This window comes from Helianthus annuus, chromosome 16 (genome assembly GCF_002127325.2).
Source record: "Helianthus annuus cultivar XRQ/B chromosome 16, HanXRQr2.0-SUNRISE, whole genome shotgun sequence".
Taxonomy (NCBI): domain Eukaryota; kingdom Viridiplantae; phylum Streptophyta; class Magnoliopsida; order Asterales; family Asteraceae; genus Helianthus; species Helianthus annuus.
In genome coordinates this window covers 110690927-110711419 of record NC_035448.2, presented here as the reverse complement: position 1 = coordinate 110711419, position 20493 = coordinate 110690927, and the positions used below count along the sequence as shown (strand labels likewise).

Sequence of the window (20493 nt, the reverse complement as noted above, 5' to 3'; positions counted from 1 at the left end):
CATAAGTAATTTATATTAATCCTTTTCAAAATATACTAGTTATGCTGAACATGATCTATCTAGCTAAACGTGTTCACGAGCTCGTCATGAAATTGATCCAAACCTATCTACACTAAACCCAACCAACGAATTTGACGTCATCGTATTTTTGTGTCATGTCATCCATTCACCTAATCACAAGTAACATCATTAGAGTGCCAAAATATAAAAAAAGCACATTTGAGAGGATCAAACTGCAATATCCAAAAAATATCGGATGGTTGGTGAAGTCGCCCTACTGTGTGTGCTTTTTCAATAAGAACCGACTTCCCCACATCAGTAGCCCTACTCTGTGTGCTTTTTAGGTGAAGAAACCAAAGTAACAATCTTCTGTCTAAAATATGGATTCAGATTACGGTGTTCCACGAGAGCTTTCTGATCTGCAGAAGAATCGATCTCTCTACACACCGGAGCTTCCTCCGTGCCTTCAGGTTTCCATTCGTAACTTAGATCGCAAGTTATCTACTCTTTTTTCAGATTTGGATGAGATTTGAATGTTTGTTTGTATGCGTTTGTTGACATTGTATTGATTTTGATGTGTTTTGAGTTAGTGAAGTGTTATGGATCGAATCTAGGGTTTGTGTTTTGAGGTTTTTTGAATATTCGATGATTTGTTGAGTTTGAAAAGTGAAGCTGAATAGAAGATTAGTAGATATGATGTGTTTTGAGTTATGTAAGTGTTGTTGATCGAATCTAGGGTTTGTGTTTGAGGTTTTTTGAATATTCGATGATTCGAGGAAGTTGAAAAGTGAAGTAGAATAGTAGATCTGACGTGTATAGATTCGTGATTTTTGCTTTTTAGCGTCTTTTGTTTAGGTCAACTTTTTGATTGCTTTGTGAAGATTCTGAGGTTCAGTTTGACTGCTTTAAATGTGGAAAATAGCATTTAGGTCATATGATTTGATGTTGATTTGTAGAATGAAGAAGATTGTTGACTTTTTTTTAGAGTGATGTGTTTTGACTTCTTTGACTTCTCTTCTTTAGTCAAGTCATGTTTAACGTACATATGTTTGTGGGGCTGTTTGGATGTGGATTTGACCTGGAGTTGGAATAATCGGTTTTGAATGTTTTTGGTCAATTGATTCGAATCTGAATCAAGTCGGCCGGGTTGAGATTTAAACGGGTATTCGATCCGGTTTAAAACTTGGAATTAACTGTTCAACCTTTATTTGTTCTTTTTTTTTTTACAAATCAAGGATTTTGAAAAAAAAACAAAAAATTGGTTCAAACCGCAAGAACCGAATGGTTAAACCACCAAACAGGTAAAACCGGCTGGTCCGGCTGACCCACCCAACCAACCAGCCAGTTTGGTTTGTGGCTTTTGGAAACCGTAGTAAGCAGTTTGGCCTATTATTTTCATCAAAGTTGACCGAACCGGACCATGAAGACCATAGTGTCTAATAATAAGATCTGGAAAGACAAAAGAAAGAAGTTGATGCAAGAAAACTGAAAATCTATTGGGAAAAAAATAAAAAAAACTATTGGCATATACACGTCCCTTTATTTGTATTTTAAAATTAAAAAGCTTTTTCTTGTATCATTAGAGAGAGGTTTTTAAAAAATGTAGTTATTGTTATGCATTTTGTTTATACATCGGATTAATGAACCATGATTTATGAATTTGTGCACAGGGAACTACTGTGAGGGTAGAATTTGGTGATGCAACTGCTGCAGCAGATCCTGCTGGCGCTCACGCGATTGCCCGATCATTTCCTCACACTTATGGTCAACCTTTGGTTCATTTTTTCAGAGAAAAATCTAAACCAGTCAATGCTCAGACCATTAGTGAACATCTTGCAGTAAGGTGCAAATGTTATTGCACTTTTGTTTTAGTTTATTCTATATAATATATTCAAAGTTGTTTGATAAGGCGTATATGTGTGCTAGCCAGAAATTCTTGTTTGGGTTTATAGCGTAAAATTATAGAAAAAAAATTGTTATTGTAATGTATTTCTAATAAAAATTAATCAGTTATATATTGTTTTGTTTTCTTTTTCAGGGTTGGATTGGTTTTCTGTGGTAGACAATCTCCTGGAGGACATAATGTTGTATGGGGACTTCATGAAGCTCTAAAAATTCACAACCCTAAAAGTGTTCTGCTTGGATTTCTCGGTAAATATATCATTTTCTATGCCCTTTTTCCATTTGTAGGACTAATTGTATGTTGCGCCTTTGATATTTACTGTAAAGATTTGTGTTATGCATGTAACTAGGTGGATCTGACGGTTTATTTGCTCAAAAAACCCTAGAGATCACAGATGATGTTCTTGCAACCTACAAAAATCAAGGTAGTTATATGAGAAATATATAATTTTATGAATAGGGTTTTCCTTTTTTTAATAATGTAATGTAATTTCTTCGGCTATTTTAATCCTTTGAAGGTGGTTATGATTTATTGGGACGAACCAAGGATCAAATCAGAACCATAGAACAAGTAAATTCTGCAATGGAAGCATGCAAGGCTTTGAAGTTGGATGCCTTAGTGATTGTTGGAGGTATATATATTTACGTACGTAGAAATAATTAACCGCTGTAAATTATAAACGTTTTATCATGTTTATTGACACAAACCATGGTTTGCGTGAAGGGGTAACATCTAACACAGATGCTGCTCAGCTTGCTGAGACTTTTGCAGAAGCAAAATGCTCAACAAAGGTAGTTATTTGTGGTTTGATTTCTCACACATATCTCTGATACACTTAAGACTTTGCTTACCTTGTTGTATAAATAATTATTGAGATCTTTTTTAATTTTACAGGTGGTTGGAGTACCTGTGACCTTGAACGGTGATCTTAAAAACCAGTTTGTTGAAGCAAATGTTGGTTTTGATACTATCTGCAAGGTATAGATACTATGATTCTAACTTCTTCAGATATACCGACGCTGTTTAGCGTATGGAAATGTTACGGAGATCATATGCTTGTAGTCTCGTTGCAAACAGTATTCAGATTATTGTAAATTTGTAACTGTAAAAAGATCATCAATATTAAAAATGGTGTGCTGGTTTTAGACTACTGGCAATTGCTCAAGTTCTTTGTGGATTCAAGTCCTTTTATGATTAGTTTAAAGTTTTTATAATGTATATTAGTTATAGTGACCATTTTTTAATTTTATTTTAGGTGAACTCTCAACTCATCAGTAACGTCTGCACTGATGCTCTTTCTGCTGAAAAGGTATATATTTCCAATTAATATAATATCTATTTACTTGGATGCATTGTTGTTGGAGATGGCAACTTTGTCCCACCTACTTATAATTTAGTCAGTTAAAAACGTTTAGGTAAAAGGGGATCGGAAATGGGTTCAGACTCTCATATAGTTTATTTGTTCTATTAAAATAGTTAGATATTTGTAGTAATAATATTGTTTATGTAAGCTACTCAATCATCATACTAGAAAAAGTGTTTGCTGGTCAACCCAACATGTTTTCTTGCTATTATGCTACTTAAGATCTAATTGGTGTTTTTTCTGCAGTATTACTATTTTATCCGGCTCATGGGTAGGAAAGCATCCCATGTTGCTGTGGAATGCACACTTCAGTCACATCCTAACATGGTGCACTTCCAATCCCTTCCATAATAATTCTCATTTTTATCTATTATTCTTGGATTAAACTTCTATATGTTGTTATGTAGGTTATCCTTGCTGAAGAAGTTGCTGCTTCAAAGCTTACCATTTTTGACATAACCAAACAGATTTGTGATGCCGTGCAAGCCAGGGCAGAGCAAGGTGTGTTTTTTTTTCTCAAAACGGATCAAATAAAAATTGTAACTCAAAAGGAAACGGGTCACATGGCAAGAAAGTCGCCCAAAAGTTTATTCTTAATGCACAAAACATCCTATATCTGACTTTTATATGGTTATATCAACAATTTTGTTATTAATAATATTGTGTTTGTAATCATAATAACTTGTGAAATGTTTATTAGAAAATAATAATAGTGGACAAAACATTTGTTAATCAGCTCAACCTCATCTAGCTAGCATCTTGCCACCTCTAATTGTTGTTGAAATGGTAGCGGTGGTAAACCTTTGCATATCTTTTAATGTTCTTTTTTTCTTTCAGACAAGAATCATGGTGTCATTCTACTTCCAGAAGGGCTTATAGAAAGCATCCCTGAAGTTTATGCACTGTTACAGGTATTTCTTTCTTTCTTTCTTTCTTTCTGGCTAATGATACAGGCTGGATATTTTGAAACTGAAATTACTTAATAAACATGTTCTAGACAATACATACGTCTTGAGTGATTAAACGTTTAACATTTGGATGTTGCCTTTTAATCTTAAACTCTTATTCAGATAAACTTTCAGCATTCAATCCTCACATTTCACTTGTGTCTTTTCAGGAAATTCATAGTCTTCTTCGACAAGGTGTTTCGGCTGACAATATATCCACACAACTGTCACCTTGGGCATCCGCCTTGTTTGAATTCATGCCTCCTTTTATTAGGAAACAGGTCTGTTTCAGACATAGTTTTGCACATTTAAAATAAACAAAAAAATACACATGTATTGAATCCCAATGTCAAAACTCATATAATTATTCTTTATCGTTACAGCTTCTTCTTCATCCTGAGTCAGATGACTCTGCCCAGCTGTCTCAGGTACTTCATAGTCAAGCGTCATGACACCATAAAAGTTTTGTAAACTGTGTCTCTTACATTAATCATTTGCACACATCATTTCTCAGATCGAAACCGAGAAGCTTCTTGCTGAACTTGTGGAAGCAGAAATTAACAAGCGACTGGTATCGTTGTACTTCGAAGCTAGAAGATTTTATTCTAAAATCATAGTTTACACACACATACATATATAAATGTATAATGCTAATATCTTCTGTTGTGTTAACAGAAAGAAGGAACATACAAGGGGAAGAAATTTAATGCCATCTGCCACTTTTTTGGCTACCAAGCACGTGGTTCTTTGCCATCAAAATTTGATTGTGACTATGCCTATGTAAGTTTATTTACTTAATCGATGGGTGGTTAAGTTCAAGTTTGTATGAAGCACCTCTTTTCTAAAGAAAGTTCGTAATTTCTTTTAGTGCTTAGCGTGCATAATATGATTACAAAGTTTAAAGTATTTTAAAGAATATATTTTTTTAATAAAATGATTTAAGAGGCTTCATGCATTCAATTACTTTGGGTGACCTAGAGTTCTCGACTCATTCTAAGTAAATGGGTTGAAATTACCACCTCTACTAACTTTCAGCTATTGATCAACTAAATTCAAAGCATTTATTATTGTAGGTTCTTGGACATATTTGTTACCATATTTTGGCTGCTGGTTTAAATGGTTATATGGCCACTGTCACCAACCTCAAAAGCCCTTCAAACAAATGGCGCTGTGGTGCAGCTCCAATAACGGTAGGGTTTCCACCCTCGGAATAACCGCCATCTTTATTATTATTATTTTTATTCTGTTTCATTGTCTTTTATTTTTGTTGAATAATGTGGATTAGTGATATCATACTTTTGACTGGGACATTCTAGGCTATGATGACTGTCAAGCATTATGGTCGCGGGTCAGGGTCAGGGGCTACAACCCTTGGGAAACCTTTTGTTCATCCTGCTGCCGTAGATTTGAGAGGCAAAGTATACGAGTAAGTGAATTTTTTTAATTTCGTTCTGTAAGGCTTTTATATTGAAGGAACAATCGAAAATATGGTTTATTAATGGTGGTGATTGGTGCAGGCTGCTTAGACAAAATGCAACAAGATTCTTGCTGGATGATGTCTACAGAAACCCCGGCCCCCTTCAGTTTGACGGTCCAGGTGCCGATTCCAAAGCTGTCAGCTTGTGTGTAGAGGACTTGGATTACATGGGTCGCATCAAGGAATTGAATGACTATCTTGACAAGGTATACACTGTTCTAGCTAAAGCAGTTTGGGTGGGTTCAACGGGTCGAAATGGGTCCGGATTTGGTTGACCTGGAACACCATTGTTCAAAAAAGTTTAATACCCAATACTCCAATAGTATCAATTATGATTACACAATTAAATCATGTTGAATAAGAACAAGTTTTTTTTTCTAATGAACAGGTTTAGCTAAATTTATTTTAAGTGTTTGACCCGTTTGGGACGGATCACAACTAGAATCAACATTTTGCTTTTTTAACACATTGGTTAATGTTATTCTTCACTTCTACAGGTAAGAACAATTGTGAAACCAGGTTGTTCACAGGATGTTCTAAAAGCTGCTTTGAGTGCCATGTCATCTGTGACGGACATTCTTTCTGTCATGACCTCACAACGCCTCGACTAATCAATACTCCATGTAGCTTGCTGATCTGGCAAAATCAAACTCTTTGGTGCTTCCTCAACTCAATGCTCAAGACACTTTCTGATTTTCCTTCATTTTCTTGATTTTGTGATGAGTTTCTTTTTTATTATTTGAAGGCGAACAATGAGATTTCAGTTAATCATCATTACGTTTGTTTTGGTTTTCGGGTCTTGTTTGTGGAAGCTTTATAATGAGAAATAATGCTTGACATTTTGTCGAATCTTTACACATTTTTTTTACCTTGTTCGTTTGGTAGCGTACTAACATGTCAAACGGGGTCTAAACTTGTTTTACTGCTCAAGACTCAAAAGTGTATAGTTATATTCTCTAAATAAAATGATTTAAGGCTTTAAGCGTTAATACACGTGTTAAAAATAGGAAAAGTTTGTGAGAATAGAGTCTCTCTCAAAAATGGGAAAATGATACGTGTGGAGGAGTATAGTCCTTTGGTGATGGTCTGATATGTAGGCGGGTACATCATTGGGCATGGGGATGAGCCAAGGATGTGGTGATGAACCCTTTTATACATACATATGTATATATGTATATGTGTGTGTTGGATAAGAGAGGGACGTCACGAGTGGCTTTAGGAGGACGACCGTGACGGGCCCCAAGGGGGCGGTGTAGCCGGCTCAGGACTACCATTGATGGCCCGGGGATGAACCTCACACCGTATAGCCTAATAATCATATGTGTAATGGTTATTAAGAGTGAATTGTAAGTTTTGTTCTTTTATCTTTGTATCATTTTTCAGATGATATCCTTTGTAGATGATATCCTTTGTGTTTAAATTTGATAGTATAAAATAGGTAATGTTTTTAAATGCTATATTTTATGTCCTTGTCCCTAATCTAGTTTTTTTTTTCTTATCATGTTTGAATAGTTTTTCACTCAAAAGTCAAATCAACCTCCAATTTCTTCATTTAGTTATTGAAAAATTATTTATTGGTTTTTAATAAAACATCTGAATGAGAGAGTGTATGAGAGAAAGAAAGAGTGAGTGTTAAAAGAGAGAGAGTGTGTTGAGAGAGAGAGAGAAGAGACAAAACAACTAAACAGAGAGAAATAGAGAGAGAGAGAGTAGAGAGGGAGAAATTGATCAGTAAATTAGTGAGTAGAGCAAAATTTGAAAATTAATATAGAGATAATGTGCCAAAATGAAGAATCGGAATATATGCAGAGCAAGACCACCGCCCCAAGACTGCCGCCTTGACCAGAACCACCGCATGACCCTAACTGATCACCAATCAAACCCGACTTGCTCACCGACCAAGGTTCCGCCTTGACCAGGAACACGCCCTGACCCGAATGGTCCACGAAACAACCAGTTCACTCGCAACCGCATCTGGGTTCGTCAAACAATAATTAAGAGTTGATCTTCATAGATATGGTATATGTAGAGCAAGATCTGTTCACCTTTAACTATGTTCTCGAGTCTTATTTAACTAGGGGAGGGGAAAGAAAAGGGTTAAAAATATGAAAAAACCATGTTCCCGAAATCTTTTAAGGATAGAAAGGGAGGGGAAAGGGAAGAAAATTTGTATGTATATTTATCCTCTCAAATCGGAGAGATTAGGAGATAAAATCTTATTAATTACTAAATTACCCTCATATCTAATTAAAATGTTTTATGTTTAAAGGGTATAATGGTAAAACTGTTCATTTCTTTTCCTCCTAACTCGGGAACACATAAAATGCTTGGTTTCTTCTCTTTTCCTTTACTTTTCATTAAACTCGGGAACACGAAAAAAATCACATCTTTTCCTTTCTTTTCTCTCTTAATTCATTTTCCTCCCCCCCATGTTAAATGAGACTCGGGAACACAGTGGTGTGTCGTGTTTCTAGTGTTTTGTCATCGCAAGAGATGGTTGGAACAACTGGAAACTGGCCGGTGCCATCTCTCTTACACATAACTCTTTTTTTCTTTCTATCTAGGGTTTGAGTGTTAGGAAGAAATGAGGAAAAGAAATGGTGGTGGTAGCAGGTGTTGTAGGTGGTGGTAGTCGGGTAGAAGTCAGTTTTGGAGAGAGAAATGGATTTTATATTAAATCATATGGATTTTATATTAAATCATTTTCTTGTATTAAAAAAACTACAAAGACCAACTTGCCCTCTTGTAGGGTCTACGTGACCTGATTTAACTGAAAAACAAATTGGGTTAGGCCTAAAGGGTATAACGTGAAACATTTTGAAACATAAAGTATAAAAGCCGTCAATTTTAAACACAAAGGATAACGCCTGAAAAATGGTATAAAGATAAAGGACAAAACTTGTAATTCACTCGGTTGTTAATATAATTATTATTTTTTGGGTTTATTGTCTACCATTGAAAGTTTCACAAAGAATCAAACCTAATATATGAGAAACCGATACTTGAGGTTGGGTATTTGAAATTAGGGCTGACATATCGTGTATACCTGTACCCGATAATACACGAATACGATAATACACGATACACGAAATCCCATACACGAACACGACACGATAAGGTTTCGTGTCCAGTTTTTCATACACGAACACGAAATATTTTTTAACATGTATACACGATAATTACCTGTTAATACCTGTTTACGAATGTTTCAATAATTACATATCTAGGAACCTGTTAAGTGAAACAAAAGTTGCCAAAAGTTCACAACAGGCTTAAATAATGCATAAACGCATAATCCGTAACAAGTTTGAAACAAAATCCATAAATGACTATAACAACCCTCGAAAACACCTTAATATACCCCGTATATACGTAACCGAACCCGTTTAATCCTAATTTCGTTAAACAACAAATAAAATAAACTTTTTACATCGCTCGCGGGCCGCGACAGGGACCACTTGAGTGTGTCGCGGGGCGCGATGGCCGGTTGCTTGCCGGGCACCTGTTTCACCACGTGTCGAGCCTATGGGGCCACCCGGCAACCCTAGCCGTAGCTAGGGTGCCCTCGTGGGCCGCGAAAGGAAAGGGGAGGGGGAGTCGCGGGGTGCGAGAGCCTCCGAATTCAGCTATAAATAGAGTAGAAGCTGCACGTTTCAATCTCGTTCATTTCTTTCTTTCTCTCTATCCCTATAGTGCGAAAATCTCAGTTATTATACCCCCTAAAACACGAAGCTCTGCCCCGTTGTAAGTATTTTAACCCCAATCACTAATTCGTTACCCTACCCGATTGATTTAGGACCCACCAACGCATGTCGAGGCTCTGCCAAACTAAGTTCGTTGGGGTTCTGTCTCGTGTTGTATGGCTAATGTGATTTGGGTTATCTTACTAACATGTGTGCATTGTATGTTTTTAATAGAAAATAATTAGGAAAAATCAACAGGAAGTTGTAGAAATACATAAGTCTACAAAGTGAGTCCATTCTCTTTTTCTCACAGCTTGTGAGCAATTATTTCACATGTTTTACAAAACCTTATCAGTTATACTTACAGAGATTAAGTCTTTGTATTCTACAATTACTGCCGGTATGTGGGGTTTTGTAGACACTACTAATCAAGCGTTACTATTGGACAACGAGTTAGCCAATAATAATATGACCACGGTCATTGTAACTACCAACGTGACAAATACTGGATGAGTAATTGGGTAGATATAAACATTGTAATCGCTCTTAATACTGTAAAGTTATAAAAGTTTCTTTTAAAACTTGAATGTACTCGCAAGTATTTCTTGCTGATAAAATGTTTTTAAAACGCGTTTCAGGTAACCTAATGTGAAGCTATAAGAAGCCAGCTATGGAGCACTGAAGGTTTAAAGGAAGTGGCTATAAAAGTTACCTAAATAAAAGAAGTTTATGTTTTCAGCAACTAGGGTTTATCCCTATAAAGATGTTATGAATGAAACATGGGTTTTATCACATTTGTTTATTATAAAAGTTTGGTGTTTTGAAACTCTGAAATTTATTTCCTAACTACGATCCTGATGTCTCATTTCCGCTGCCAAATTAATAACACCGATACCACCGGCTGTTGTCTCACGGCTTCCGCTCTCGGGGTAGGGGTCGGGGGCTGCAACAGTGGGTGGTGTCAGAGCCACTGGTTTAAGCCATTTAGGTGTTCTTTTAATACCTAAATTTTAACCAATTGTGTTAGGAAATAACTTATGTGTTATTCTGTGTAAAAATATATTATTATTTTATTGTTATTTTGACAATTTTCTAGTTTACAGTATGAGTGATCATGGTACTTTTGACGCCTACCGTCAATTACCTCATTCGCCTATGAATGAAGGAACATCCCAGCCAACCCCAGGATACACCGCTGATTCTGAGGATATCTTTGTTTTCAGAGCTAAATCCGAAGAACCTTTTCCCCCTAAAAAGAAAGGTTGGTTTAGTAGAGTAAAATCAGAGAGGAGAAAAAGGATGAGAAATTTTCAACAACAAAGAATAGTGAAAAGAGAGAGAAATACCCAGAATCAGGAGGCTAGACCCTTATGGGAGGAAGAATTGGATAGGCAATTAGCTGACTTTCATATGTTTGGAAATGTCGAAGGAAATTTTAATCTCAACCAAGTAGCAGAGCCACAACTTGTACCATTATTCCCTAATCAACCCATGGAGCTAGAACAGAATCAGGAAAACCAACTCCTAATCCCAGCATTTGATCCAAATGAGATACCTAGAATTCTAGCACCAAACCCTTTAGATCAAGATCCGTGGTGGGATGACAATCGGTCAATTCAGGAAATATTGAATAACCCATATCCTTATGGAGAACAAATACCACGTTACCCTGAACCAGTTCCAGCCCCAATGAGCCATGAGAACGTGGCAGAACTTCGCCAGTACGGTGAAGAGTTGGTCGAAGAAGGAAATCGAATCCTCCAAATCGGAGAGAAACTCGTCTGGAAGCATGACGAGAACGAGATGCTGTACTAGAAACAAGTCACCTAATATATATATATATATATATATATGTGTGTGTGTGTGTGTGTATGTGTATTTTGTACTTTGATAAAAAAATAAATCAAGATATAAACTAATATATATCACCTATATAAATATATCGATGCATAGTTAATAGTGTTTAAATTCCAGTTATAGTTGTAATAGATGCATATATATATATATATATATGAAAAGAGTAAGTCACAATGATCCACGTTTTTGGTTAAATGTGCTTGAGTGTTTGTTTGTATTAACTTTATTCTATGATATTAATACCTAATAAATGTTTACAACTCAGATGTCAAACGAAGTAAATCAGGAAATCCAGAATAACGATAATAACGGAAACCAAGCGGATAAAAGTGCTATCGAACACATAGTAGCCCAAAGAATCATAGATGCTATGCCATATATTATCAACACTATTAAAAAGGCAGAAAATAATTCCGTAATAGGTAGTAAACGTGCACCCACTGAACCAAGTCACAACGTGAATGGAAATCACGGACCACTTATCCAAGCTCCAATTCCAAAAAGAAGAAGGACCATCTCATATGGTTGTTCATATACAGAATTCTTAGCCTGTAAACCGATAGAATTCTCAGGAAATGAAGGAGTCATTTCAGCCTTGTGCTGGATAGAAAAGACAGAAGCAGTGTTAAAAATAAGTAAATGTGCAGATGAAGATAAGATCATGTTTGCTTCTAATCTCTTTAAGAATGCAGCCTTAGAGTGGTGGAATACCATTCTTCAGTCCAGAGGAAGTGACAGGGTATATAACATGGAATGGACCAACTTTAAGGAGATAGTTGAAAGAAAATCCTGTCCTCCTCATGAAAAGGAGCAGATTGCTAATAAGTTTCTGAATCATAGAATGAGTGGGGTAGATTGCAGGGAATATACTACCACTGTAACACCCTAGTTACTAAATTACAATTTTACATGAAAATACCACAATTAGATGTGTAGTTAAGACCACACATACTATACAAAATGCGGGTTTATTAAAACTTTTACAAATCATAAGTTATCCAACAAACGTAATTGAGTTCGTTGTTTAAAATTTACAACGTGGCAATGTGCGGAAGCGTGTATCTATATCGTGTTCGGTTCTCCAATGAGCTTGATCGTCTTCCGGCATCCAAAATGTACCTACATTTCATAAACAAGAAATGCTTTAGTCTTACGGGGGTTATAAACGTGTCTAACGAGTTCTGGGAAACGAAACTGATTAAAATAAATTTTGTTACCGTAAATTTCGGTGGCTACCGTAATTTACGGTAGCCCCTGAATGTTGATTCTTCCACCGTAAGTCAGTGGGTTTAAGGCGTAAAGATTTTTAAGGCTACCGTAAGTTACGGTAGCTACCGTAACTTACGGTGGCCTCTGCAAGATTTTCCAAGTTTGCCGATTTCTAAAACGGAAACCTTCATAACTTTTAATCCGCTTGTCCATTTGACCTACCGTTTCTTCGTACGTGATTGTAAATTGAACCTCCATCAAATGGAGTCAAGACCCAACATCTGGATTAACAAAATTTAAGACTTTTAAGTCTTCGGCTTATTAACCCTTTTTACCAAATTTGACCCGTTCGTGATTTTATCAAACAAACCTGTTGTTTGATTCTAATTTCTCATTTTTAACCAAATCTTGTTTTCAAAACATTCTGTCTAAATAATTTAAATCCTTCGGTTTACCTATTAAGGTAATCGAATGCCCTTTTTTTTATTTTGCCTAACTTTCATAGAACTTCAAGTTCTACAGATGAGTTAATCTATTATACATACCTGGCTCGGATCAACTTACTAACCCGGTTTAATACCTTGCTTTATAATTGCTAATTAAGAGCGATGCGAGTATCCATTGGATATCTACTCCTGTAAACATATAACTCGACACCAGAATCATTAGTCGATATTGTCAAAAGGTGATGTCTACACCTTTTGACCCGTTTGGCCGAATTGACCGTTTATCTTTGCGAGATAATATTTATTATCATCTCATCTACATGACTCGCTCCTTTTAACACCGTATGCTCATTTTATTTATAAACCGTTTATTACCACTTTCGGCTCTTTATGTCTTACGCGGGAAAGCGTCTTTTAAAACTAACGATTATTGTCAACGTGTGACTAAATTACCATTTGTCTTATTCGTAGTCAATACGACAAAAGAACATTCTAAAATATATGACTAGTGTAAGTTATACTTACCTTGCATCCTTGCGAGCTTCATACTTGAACTTGTATCCATTTGACCCGTTCATTTCCAAGCTCCTACCTACTTGTCAGAGTCAAACTACCATATCATATCCACAAGATGATTAGATTAGTCAACCATTAACATGACCATCACACCTTATGGATTCACACACTTATTCACCAAAGTATGCTATTTATTCAACAACTATATTATTTACTTATTTATTTTTTTGTCATAATTCTTTCCATTCACTAACCGTTTGACCCGTTAGTCAAGTTATTTATACAAACTAGTTAGTAAGTGATTTTGAACACTTTAAGCATGTCATATAAAGTGTTACTTGTTCCTAACAATAAATACTTCATGACTAAACAAGTATACGCAATCATATGTCTTTTTCTTGGTTAATAAGAACATTACTAAAGTGCAGCGATTTTGTATTCAGCTGCTGTAATTGACCATTTTGACCCATTTAAAAGCTGAATTAGATCAACATGTTCAAAAATGGATCGTAGAACTCTGAAATAGCTTTCTAGGCATATATGGTACGTCTTCTAACGATGTTCCTATGATTTTATATGATTTTTACAAAATCAGCTCTGAAGTAAAAAAAAATGCTTCCAATCAGCTTGCTGTCAAAACAGTTCAACCGACTTCGGACACTGTTTTGACCCGTTTAACATCAGAATTTAACAAACATGTTCAAACATAAAACGTAGTATGTTTCAATAGCTTTCTGAGCATATAAGGCTCAACCTCACAGGTCGTTCCAATGATTTTATATGATTTTTTTTTAAAACTGCAGCCCAATAATTTTTAATCCCAATCAGTTTTGTTATATTTTCTTGTTCAAGCATTTCATCAAGCACCTTGTGTGCAACACGAAACATCAAATTTCTCCAGCCCATTTAAGTGTTCTAAACCCTTAAATTCTAGCATAAGTAACAAGTACTAACATCAAACTTCAAATTCAACTTCAGGGAGTTCTACTAACACAATTTAACCATTATGATTCTAGGGTTCATCATGTTTCTACAAAACTCATTTAGCACATAATCGGGTGATCATGAATTCACAATTATGAACATCAATTCAACAAGTAAATGACTAGGGTTTACTCCTAGACATCAAATCATTCATAATTTCATCATATAACAAACATGCAACCATCAAATTTCAGATTTCTAAGTTTACCTAGAAATCCAACTAGAGATTTTTCATAAAATTTACATACCTTGTGACTCCTTTTTCAGTGGGGATCACTAATACGTGCTCGGATTTCGATTTGGACCAGATTAGAGCCTTCAATTGATTGATTTAGTGAGAGTTAGGGTTTGTGTGAAGCTCCTGCTCGTTCCCTGCGTTTTTAATCGACCAAACACACCTAAGTGTGTGTTTGGTGGTGTTTATTTTGTTTTAATCTTTCAAGTTTCCCATTTTTAACGGTTTTGGTCCCTCGGGTTTTCTTTTGATCAAATAAAGCTATGCCTCACCATTAGTCACTTAATCACAAGCCACTAACTAGGTTAATTACTCCTAGTTATTTTAACGGGTTCGGGAAATTATAACCTGTTATGTTTTTAAGTCCCGTTAATTTGGCCTTTTTATATATTTTGTTTTCTCAAAGTATTTATCCCCCTTTTTAATTAATATTAGGTTTATTTATTTGAGTCCTAATATTTACCGGGTTAATTTTTACCACTAACGGCATTTTACCCGTCTTTACTATTAACGTGGTTTGATTACCAAACCCGTTTTTGGGATGTTACAACCACATTCCTCGAATATGCAAGGATAATACCAACATTAGCCTCACCAGAACCAATGTTAATCTCCCGTTACATCTGGAGATTAATTAGTGAGATTAGACATGCAGTCAAGGCAGCTAAACCACAAACCATAGAAGAAGCACTAGAACTTGCTAACACTTTGACAGATGAATTGGTACGTACGCAAGAGGAAAACCAGAAAAAGAATCTAGCTCAAAAGATTACCCAGGAATTACGTTATGGAAATTCTTATCGCGGAAAAGGAACAAGTTCTTCCTCTTCACCCAACTGCAAGTATTGTAAAAGGAAACACTCAGGAAAATGCTTGATATACTGCAACTTCTGCAAAATATCTGGACATAAGGAAGAAGACTGTAGGAAGAAAGCCAACAATAGAATATGCTACAATTGCGGAGAAGCTTGTCGTATTAAGCCGAACTATCCAAAACTAGCTCTAACAATAACCAACCAGGCTAAGGAAACTGATGGACCCAAGAAAAATGCCAGAGCATTCAGCCGAAGAAGCTAAGATGATTCCGGATGTGATTGCCGGTACGTTTTTAGTTAATGATGTTTATGCTAAAGTATTATTTGAATCTGGTGCGAACCAAACTTTCATAAATACTTCTTTCTGCAAACTTTTCAATCAACCATTAACTAAACTTCACCAAGACTGTCTGGTGGAGACAGCAAATGGAAGTTCCATCAAGATAAGCAAAATCTTGCAGGGAGCAAGAATAGAAATTCTAAACCATAATTTTATTGCTAACCTTTTTCCAATGAATCTAGCCGGATTTGATATCGTATTAGGAATGGATTGGTTGGTAGCCAATCATGCAAGTATTTTATGTGATCAAAAGTCGGTACAAGTAAATACACCAAATAGTGAAAAGATCACAATTAAAGGAGACTAGCCAACGAAAACCACAAAATTCATCTCCGCGATAAAAGCTGCAAGTTATGCACGAAAGGGATGAATGGTGTAAATGATTTCAGTAATCATTAACACCAAAGGAAAACAACTAAAAGATATTCCCGTAGTATCTAAATTCTCAAATGTCTTTCCAGAAGAGTTACCTAGATTACCGCCAGATTGAGAAGTTGAATTTAGAATTCACCTAATACCAGGAACGACACCAATTGCCAAACTACCTTATCGACTAGCACCGAAGGAGATGCAGGAATTGAAGAAACAGCTTGATGAATTACTAGAGAAAGGTTTCATACAACCTAGTTCATCACCGTGGGGAGCACCGGTGTTATTTGTCAAGAAGAAAGATGGATCGATGCATATGTGCATTGATTACCAAGAACTGAATAAGGTTACGATTAAAAATCGGTACCCATTACCGAGAATCGATGGTCTGTTCGATAAACTTCAAGGAGCCCGATTCTTTTCCAATATCGATTTACGCTCAGGATATCATCAATTGAAAGTACAGGAAGAGGACATTCCTAAAACTGCTTTCAAAACGAGGTACGGTCATTATGAATTTACAGTCATGCCATTTGGTTTAACCAATGCCCCAGCCGCATTTATGGACATAATGAACAGGATATGTAAACCATATCTGGATAAATTCATAATTTTCTTTATAGATGACATTCTAATTTACTCTAAGAGTAAGGAGGAACATGCAGAGCATTTGCATACACTTCTGACATTATTGAGAAGAGAAAATTTTTATGCTAAATTCTCTAAATGCGAATTCTGGTTGCAAGAAGTGCAATTCCTTGGACATCTGGTTAATCATGAAGGAATTCATGTGGATCCCACAAAGATCGAGGCAATTACCAAATGGAAAGTCCCCGAGTCACCAACAGAAGTAAGAAGTTTTCTTGGACTGGCAGGATATTATAGACGTTTTATTCAAGATTTCTCTAGAATAGCCATTTCGTTGACCAAACTGACTTGCAAATCAGTTAAGTTTGAACGGGGACCAAAACAAGAGGAAACATTTAAGAGTTTGAAACAAAAGTTAACCAACGCATCCGTACTCGCGTTGCCTGAAGGAACTGAAGACTTTGTAGTCTATTGTGACCCATCTAAGTTAGGATACGGATGTGTGCTGATGCAACGTCAAAAGGTAATTGCTTATGCCTCTAGACAGCTTAAGAAACATGAAGAGAATTATACAACCCATGATCTAGAGTTAGGAGCCATAATTTTTGCCCTTAAAATTTGGAGACACTATCTTTACGGTAGTAAGTTTGTTATTTTCACGAATCGTAAGAGTTTAAGATATGTCTTCAGACAAAAGGAATTAAACATGAGACAAAGACGTTGGATGGAAATTCTTAGTGATCATGATTGTGACATCCAGTATCATGCAAGGAAAGCTAACGTAGTGGCTGACGCCTTGAGTCAAAAGTATCATGAAAAGCCAAAAAGGGTGCGTGCCCTTAGATTAAACCTACAAGTAGATTTAAATGAGTAAATTAGAGAGATACAAGAACAAGCAATCAAGGACGATGCTGAAGATTTGAAATGAATGATTAAGGAATTAGAACAAGGAGTAGATGGAATTTGGAGATTCCATAAGAAAAGAATCTGGATACCTATTAAAGGAAACCTACGAAACCGAATTTTGGAAGAAGCCCATAAGTCTAAATATACCATGCATCCTGGAAGTGATAAAATATATCAAGATTTAAGAAAGAATTTTTGGCGGATAGGAATGAAGAAGGATGTAGCAAATTACGTTGCTAAATGTTTAACCTGTTCCCAGGTTAAAGCTGAACATCAGAAACCTTCAGGGTTACTACATCAACTGGAGATGCCAATCTGGAAATGGGAATTGATAACAATGGACTTTGTTACCAAATTACCCAAAACACGAAAAGGTAATGATACAATCTGGGTGATTGTAGACAGATTGACCAAATCTGCTCATTTCTTACCAATGAAGGAAACTTTCAGTATGGAACAGTTAAACAAGTTATATGTAAATGAAATAGTTTCATTACATGGAATTCCTTTATCTATTGTGTCTGACAGAGACAACCGTTTCACTTCTCATTTTTGGACAAGTTTCCAAAAAGCAATGGGAAGTAGATTAAATCTAAGCACAACTTATTATCCTCAAACGAATGACAATTCAAACAATGGAAGATATGCTTAGAGCCTATGTAATTGATTTTGGAGGAAATTGGGATGATCGTATACCTCTCATAGAATTTTCTTACAACAATAGTTATCATACCAGCATCAATGCTGCACCGTTTGAAGCCCTCTATGGACGAAAATGCCGAACACCAGTCAGTTGGACAGAGATTGGAGAAAGGCAACTATCTGGACCTGAGCTTGTACAAGAGACAACTGACAAAATTATTCAAGTCAAGAAAGACTGAAAGCTGCACGAGATCGTCAAAAGAGTTATGCAGATAATAGATGAAAACCGTTGGAATTTCAAGTTGGAGACAAGGTATTGTTAAAAGTTTCTCCATGGAAAGGAGTTTTCAGATTCATTAAAAGAGGAAAGCTAAGCCCAAGGTATGTTGGACCTTTTGAGATTATCAAAAGAATAGGACCAGTAGCTTATCAGCTACAATTGCCAGAGGAGATGGCAGGAATACATGATGTATTTCATGTATGTAACCTCAAAAAGTGCATAGCAGACGAATCATTTGTAATACCTTCTCAAGATAGAGAGGTAAATGAGAAACTTAAGTTTGTAGAAAAGCCCATTCAGATTGAAGATAGAAAGATAAAAAATCTCAAACACAAGAGATTAGTTCTGGTCAAAGTGAAATGGGATTCAAAGAGAGGACTAGAATACACATGAGAGCTTAAATCAGAAATGCAACGGAAATATCCACACCTGTACCTGTGAATCTCGAGGACGAGATTTAAAACAAGGTGGGGAGGATATAACAACCCTCGAAAACACCTTAATATACCCCGTATATACGTAACCGAACCCGTTTAACCCTAATTTCATTAAACAACAAATAAAATAAAGTTTTTACATCGCTCGTTGGCCGCGACAGGGACCACTTGAGTGTGTCGTGGGGCGCGACGGTCGGTTGCTTTCCGGGCACCTGTTTCACCATGTGTCGAGCCAAGTGCCGAGCCTATGGGGCCACCCGACAACCCTAGTCGTAGCTAGGGTGCCCTCGCGGGCCACGAAAGGAAAGGGGAGGGGGAGTCGCGGGGCACGAGAGCCTCCAAATTCAGCTATAAATATAGCAGAAGCTGCACATTTCAATCTCGTTCATTTCTTTCTTTCTCTTTGTCCCTATAGTGCAAAAATCTCAGTTATTATACCCCCTAAAACATGAAGCTCTGCCCCGTTGTAAGTATTTTAACCCCAATCACTAATTCGTTACCATACCCGATTGATTTAGGACATACCAACGCATGTCAAGGCTCTGCCGGACTAAGTTCGTTGGGTTCTGTCTCGTGTTGTATGGCTAATGAGATTTGGGTTATCTTACTAACACGTGTGCATTGTATGTTTTTAATAGAAAATAATCAGGAAAAATCAACAGGAAGCTGTAGAAATACATAAGTCTACAAAGTGAGTCCATTCTCTTTTTCTCACAGTTTGTGAGCAATTATTTCACATGTTTTACAAAACCTTATCAGTTATACTTTTAGTGATTAAGTCTTTGTATTCTACAATTACTGCCGGTATGTGGGGTTTTGTATACACTACTAATCAAGCGTTACTATTGGACAAAGAGTTAGCCAATAGTAACATGACCACGGTCATTGTAACTGCCAACATGACAAATACTGAATGAGTAATTGGGTAGATATAAACATTGTAATCGCTTTTAATACTGTAAAGTTATAAAAGTTTATTTTAAAACTGGAATGTACTCGCCAGTATTTTTTGCTGATAAAATGTTTTTAAAACGCGTTTCAGGTAACCTAATGTGAAGCTATAAGAAGCCAGCTATGGAGCACTGAAGGCTTAAAGAAAGTGGCTATAAAAGTTACCTAAATAAAAGAAGTTTATGTTTTCAGCAACTAGGGTTTATCCCTATAAAGATGTTATGAATGAAACATGGGTTTTATCCCATTTGTTTACTATAAAAGTTTGGTGTTTTAAAACTCTGAAATTTATTTCCTAACTACGATCCTGATGTCTCATTTCCGCTGCCAAATTAATAATACCGATACCACCGGCTGCTGTCTCGCGGCTTCCGTTCCCTGGTAGGGGTCGGGGGCTGCGACAATGCCAAATCACAAAGGTTTTAAATAATTCGTAACATCCATTCAAAATAATGTAAAGTGCATTGGAATGGGAACGAGAAGGGTTAGGGAAACTAGAAAGATAAGTGATAAAATCAGGTTTTCAAATCACATGGTCACACTAA

General features: G+C 36.3%; 1 protein-coding gene and 1 long non-coding RNA gene across 3 annotated transcripts; one reads left to right on the top strand and one right to left on the bottom strand.

Moving 5' to 3' along the window:
- The first annotated feature begins 240 nt into the window (after positions 1-240).
- LOC110916150 (pyrophosphate--fructose 6-phosphate 1-phosphotransferase subunit alpha) lies at positions 241-6545 on the top strand. Its single transcript, XM_022160903.2, has 19 exons — positions 241-470; positions 1671-1843; positions 2039-2151; positions 2253-2327; positions 2421-2534; positions 2627-2694; positions 2798-2881; positions 3159-3212; positions 3513-3593; positions 3674-3767; positions 4104-4177; positions 4384-4494; positions 4597-4641; positions 4728-4784; positions 4889-4993; positions 5287-5403; positions 5530-5639; positions 5731-5896; positions 6188-6545. The coding sequence occupies exons 1-19, from the start codon at positions 381-383 to the stop codon at positions 6299-6301; spliced, it is 1845 nt and encodes a 614-aa protein (XP_022016595.1). The 5' UTR covers positions 241-380; the 3' UTR covers positions 6302-6545.
- Positions 6546-12069: 5524 nt separating this feature from the next.
- LOC110916151 lies at positions 12070-15025 on the bottom strand. Of its 2 annotated transcripts, XR_004884089.1 has the most exons (3): positions 14634-15012; positions 12985-13495; positions 12162-12349 (listed from the first exon to the last, which is right to left on the bottom strand). It is a non-coding gene; the product is annotated as an uncharacterized LOC110916151 (long non-coding RNA). The 2 variants fall into 2 exon arrangements; XR_004884088.1 differs by having other exon boundaries at positions 12070-13495; positions 14634-15025.
- Positions 15026-20493: the final 5468 nt, after the last annotated feature.